This window comes from Castanea sativa, chromosome 7 (genome assembly GCF_040712315.1).
Source record: "Castanea sativa cultivar Marrone di Chiusa Pesio chromosome 7, ASM4071231v1".
NCBI classification, from domain to species: Eukaryota; Viridiplantae; Streptophyta; class Magnoliopsida; order Fagales; family Fagaceae; genus Castanea; species Castanea sativa.
The window spans coordinates 6,404,792-6,409,670 of record NC_134019.1 but is presented as its reverse complement, the minus strand read 5'-3'; the positions used below and the strand labels follow the sequence as shown (position 1 = coordinate 6,409,670).

Sequence of the window (4,879 nt, the reverse complement as noted above, 5' to 3'; positions counted from 1 at the left end):
TTGAAAAGTATTTAGATATCAAACAGTCAAAATCAGTCTTGCCTTGGAGAAATGAGATGGTGATGATATGCAAATGTAATGCAAGTGAAGTTAAATGAGAGGTTTAAAATGGGGTGTATACACTTGTTAGTATCTTTGAGATGTATTTAAAGTCCAAGACATGTGCCCTGGACGACTAATGAAGTTCTACAAGGTTTGAAATCTCAATATGTAGTCTACACATAATCGATCAATTGAGATGTTGACAAATAGCTTTCTAAATTTGATCGATCAAGAATCCTTCATATAGAGTCCTAATTTAGCTTAATCAGCCATCCAGGCTTTGACCCCATAGCCAAGGTATAAAATGAAAACCTAGAGGACATGAACTTAGACTTTTGGAGAGCTATGGATTGTATATCTAGGGTTAGGGTTAACCAATTCCTCTCAAAGCATCACCCAGTGATCAAGGATTCAAGACTTGGTGATCAAGTTGAAGTTGCTGCAATAAGAACACAGTCAAGTTGCTATGAAGAATCTTCAAGAGGCTCTTGAATTTGCAAGCTGAACTTTCATGTGAAATAGAGTTCATGATAGAAGAGTCAATGGTCATGGAGTTGAGTATAGTCATGTAACTAAGTACTACGTGAGGTAACAATAGATTTATGGCAAAGTATATTTTAAAACTTTCATTCTATTATAGTGACTCTGTTTCCTTGAGGGTTGGTAGTAAACTCCTAGAGAGTTTTTTGTATATAGGGTTTTTTCTTTGTAACTATATTGTCAATGTCATTTATTTTCTACAATTCATTATTTTGCGATATGGTTGCATATTGTGATAATTAAGTAATTGGCTAATTAAGTAAACTTGGCATTTACACTGGAATTCAGTGTATTACTTCTTTCCTTTTTTAAATCTTTTAATTAATTAAGTAGTTTCAAATCTTTTGAATTCTCTTCTCTTCTTCTTTTTTCTTTTAATTTTTATCGTTTTAGTTGAAATAGTTATTACATTTGGTTATGATATCTACAAAATTTACTGATGTTAAATGATTTGCTCGTCTTTTAGGTATTAGGAGCCTTTTGGTATTGTTTCTCTATTCAACGAACTGTGGCTTGCTGGTACATGGCGTGTGAAAATCATGGTGGATGTGTCCGAAATTCTTTTTACTACTGCAACCACAACTTTGGCTATCACTCCGTTTTAGATGATTTTTGCCCTAAAAATATGCCAAACGCGGAGCTCTTTGATTTTGGAGTATATCTTGACGCTCATCAGTCTAATATCTTAGAGTCCAAAAATATTCCACAAAAAATATTCTACTGTTTCTGTTGGGGCATGCGAAATCTGAGGTTTGCACATATTAGACTCTGTACAATTCCATATTAAGCTTTTTTTTTTTTTTTTTTTGAGAAGATCCATATTAAGCTATTTCAATGCATTAAATTTGTTTTTTGCTTACATTATGGACTAAAAGAGTTACTATTAGTTTCCTAGTTGGTTTATACCGTAGCATTTATCCACTATGGAGACTTGGATTTCGCGTTCAACATACAGACCTCCATACTTGATGTTAAAACTGTTACCCTGGTAGAATAGTATCAGCAAAGTGGCTCAGGACTTCTCTGATTGCCAAAAACATTGTCGTTACTCTACGTCTTGTATATTAGGATTGGAGGGCCTAAAACCTATGCGTGCGCGCGCACACACACCAACACACACACACCCACACACACACACACATATTCTCTAACCTTATTCATTCCCTATAAAATTTTGTAAATTCATTGTAGTTATAAATTTTCAAGATTAGCATCTCATACATCATAGTTGTGCCACTTTTGTAGTTCTTTTGGTTCAAACCTCCGAACAAGTAACGATGTATGGGAAAACTGCTTTGTACTTTGCGTTACTATCTTTGGCTTGTTGCTATTTCTATATTACATGGGAAATTTTCAGGTGTGAATCCAATTCTTCTATTTATTTATTTATTTATTATTTTTCATTTATTATTTAATGTTAGGCTCTTAGTTGTACAATTATAAAGCAGAGAGACAGTGGTTTCTCTATAGGAAGAATGAAACACCATAATTTTCCAAGTAATATACTAATCATCCTACTATATTATTACATTGATACGATTATCATGATGAGATGTTGTATACTTATAGGTATACTTTTTTATGCCTAATTGTATATTGTAAGATATTGTGAATTGAACTTACTATTTATAGAAGTGGGACAGACATGCATGCAGCGAAGGAAACGAAGGAAACGACAAGAAGCAAACATTGATATGTGGCTTTCCAAGGAAAAGGTCCCTACAACAATGAAAAGCCGTATAATTGGGTTCATACATAACAGATTTGACGAAGACGAAGATGTTAATGTGGAGAACCTGATCCCTGATCTTCCTTTGGAACTTCAAAGCGATGTCAAGCGCCATATCTGCTTAAATCTGCTAAAGAATGTGAGTTTCTTCACCTCTCCACAACTTTTCTAAAAAACTCTGTCCTATGCATAATGATCCACAACTTTTCTAAATAACTCTGTCCTATGCATAATGATTGTGAATGGTACAATAACTTAATTTCATCCAAAATGAAAGATGATACATAATATCTATATTATATCATATATTGTATAATACACTTTGGTCAAGTCATCCAAAAAGGGTTGAAACACAAATTTCTTGCTCTGTCGCTATATCTTTATATATATATAAAAGTTGGATTTAAGTTGACTAGTTAAGGATGCACTATAAATTAACCATTTTGATATCTGGTTTTTATCAAAGATACATGTCGCTATCACTGTGACATGATACCCTTAATATTAGAATAAAAAGTGAGCCTTAAATTCTCATTAAATCCTTTTTTAACCTGTTCTTTTATAATATTTGAAAGTTTTTTTTTATAATTAGTTAGTAAAATTGTTAGTTTTGTACTTGATAAAAATGTATAATATTAAAGAGTAGTGCTTATTTCACGCATGTTAATACATGCACCTTTTTTTTTTTCTTTAACTTCATGGTGACTTAAAGTCAAATTGTTTGGAAATCGTGATTTCACGATTTCTGATTTTTTTTTGTGTGCATTAATGTATGTGCATCAGGTTTTTGGTTGATATTAAAGTTTGTTGCAACCTAAAAGTTGTAATAACCACGCAATCATAGTAAAATACAACTCTAAATTTATATATTATAAAAAATATTTGAAATCTCTTTTTGTGTTTTTTGTTTTGTAGTTAAAGAAAAAAAAATTGAATTTTATGGTAATTTCGACTTAACCATCTCTCTTTCTCCCTTTTTTTTTTTGTTAGGAAACATATTGTAGTTCAACTAATTTGTTTCCTTTCTCAGCTCAATATCATAACAAAGAATGGCTTGACTAAGCATCAACAACTTTTGCTTAACATTTGCGACTCACTCAAGCCAGTCTTCTACAACGAGCAAAGCTACATTGTTAAGGAGGGAGACCCAATTGATGCAGTATTCTTGATTACATACGGCATTGCATGGACCTATCCAAGCAGTAATAATGGTGAAGGAAAGCATGTTGAGCGTCTTGATAAAGGTCACTTCTTTGGAGAAGAACTTCTTGAATTGCTTTTGAATCCATCCTCTGTCAACGCAGATAACCTATCCAAACTCCCCGTTTCCTCCAAAACCCTCAAAACTCACACGAAAGTGGAAGTCTTTGCTCTGATGGCCAACGACTTGAAGGATATTGTCTCAGCTTTCCCTCAAGGAATCTTGCTCCACGATTAGAAACCAACAGAGCTTGATGTTGTTGTTGAATCCAAGGAAGTTTCTATTTAATTTACAACGAGTCCGGTGCTGCAATCAACCAAGTGTTGGTGCTTCAAGAAAACTTCTAAGTCCAGTAGTACTTGACATTGTTGTTGCAAAGCAATGAAGCGCTGTATTAAGATCTGTCTTTCGAGTAATGCTACAAACACAAACTATAGCCAACCTCTTATTGGTTTTCATTTTGGTCCACTGTTAATATCACTTGGTAAAACAAGCTATCCTAAAACAAGATTCACTATGAAAGAATTGAAATTTTACAATAGTGAGTTAGACTACTAACATCCTATTGCTACATCGAGTAGAAAACTTACTACTACGACCACGTGATAGCTCCAAGTTTACGGATTACTTTTTTTTCAGATCCACAGCAGCCACAAGTACACCCACTTGTGTTTTTCTTTAAACTCTTGAAACAGCAATCGAAGAGATCACCAAGTTCTCGACATCAATCTTGATCTTGATAACTCTAAGTATGTATGAAGGTAAGCACCTCTAAATCTCACAAGAGATTCACACATACAACATATCAACAATCTCTAAAACGTGGCTAGAGTTTTTCTATTTATATGAGACATAAAACATAAAATTCTACACATCAAACGGGCTTAGGCTAAGTTGGAAAATTCTGCAGAAAAATAATCTGCATGAGTTTTGATCGATCGAGTTTAATTTTTGATCAATTGAGCCTTGCAGATTTAATCCAATAAATCCTGCAATATTTTCCCTCTTAACCAAAAAGTAATAATATTAAATTGTTTGGAGTAATATGTTTGTACTTTGACATGACATGTAATTACTGCTATGTCTCACATTCTCAATACTTTTTTTTTTTTTGTTGAGAATCTAGACGGGAATCGACTTAATAATCCAATGGTACAAAATGAAAGTCAACATCTAACCAATTGAAATTGGAAATTTTATATTTTTATATAGGGTAAATTTAAATAACCTCCCTCGAGATTTGGGAAAGTACTAAACACGCCATTTGAGCACTATATATCAAACCAAATTTTCTTCTCTCTCTTCATCATGAATCACGCCAGAAAATCTCTCTCTCTCTCTCTCCTTCACGCCAAAAAATATCTCTC

The 4,879-nt window shown here is 33.2% G+C and overlaps 1 protein-coding gene across 2 annotated transcripts; it reads left to right on the top strand.

The window, feature by feature from the left end:
• The first annotated feature begins 1,038 nt into the window (after nucleotides 1–1,038).
• On the top strand, nucleotides 1,039–3,970 carry LOC142642757 (cyclic nucleotide-gated ion channel 1-like). Of its 2 annotated transcripts, none has more exons than XM_075817177.1 (4): nucleotides 1,039–1,332; nucleotides 1,828–1,939; nucleotides 2,226–2,450; nucleotides 3,342–3,970. In XM_075817177.1, the coding sequence occupies exons 1-4, from the start codon at nucleotides 1,106–1,108 to the stop codon at nucleotides 3,747–3,749; spliced, it is 972 nt and encodes a 323-aa protein (XP_075673292.1). In that variant the 5' UTR covers nucleotides 1,039–1,105; the 3' UTR covers nucleotides 3,750–3,970. The 2 variants fall into 2 exon arrangements, with proteins under 2 accessions (XP_075673292.1, XP_075673293.1); XM_075817178.1 differs by having other exon boundaries at nucleotides 1,198–1,332; nucleotides 2,215–2,450.
• The last annotated feature ends 909 nt before the right edge of the window (nucleotides 3,971–4,879 follow it).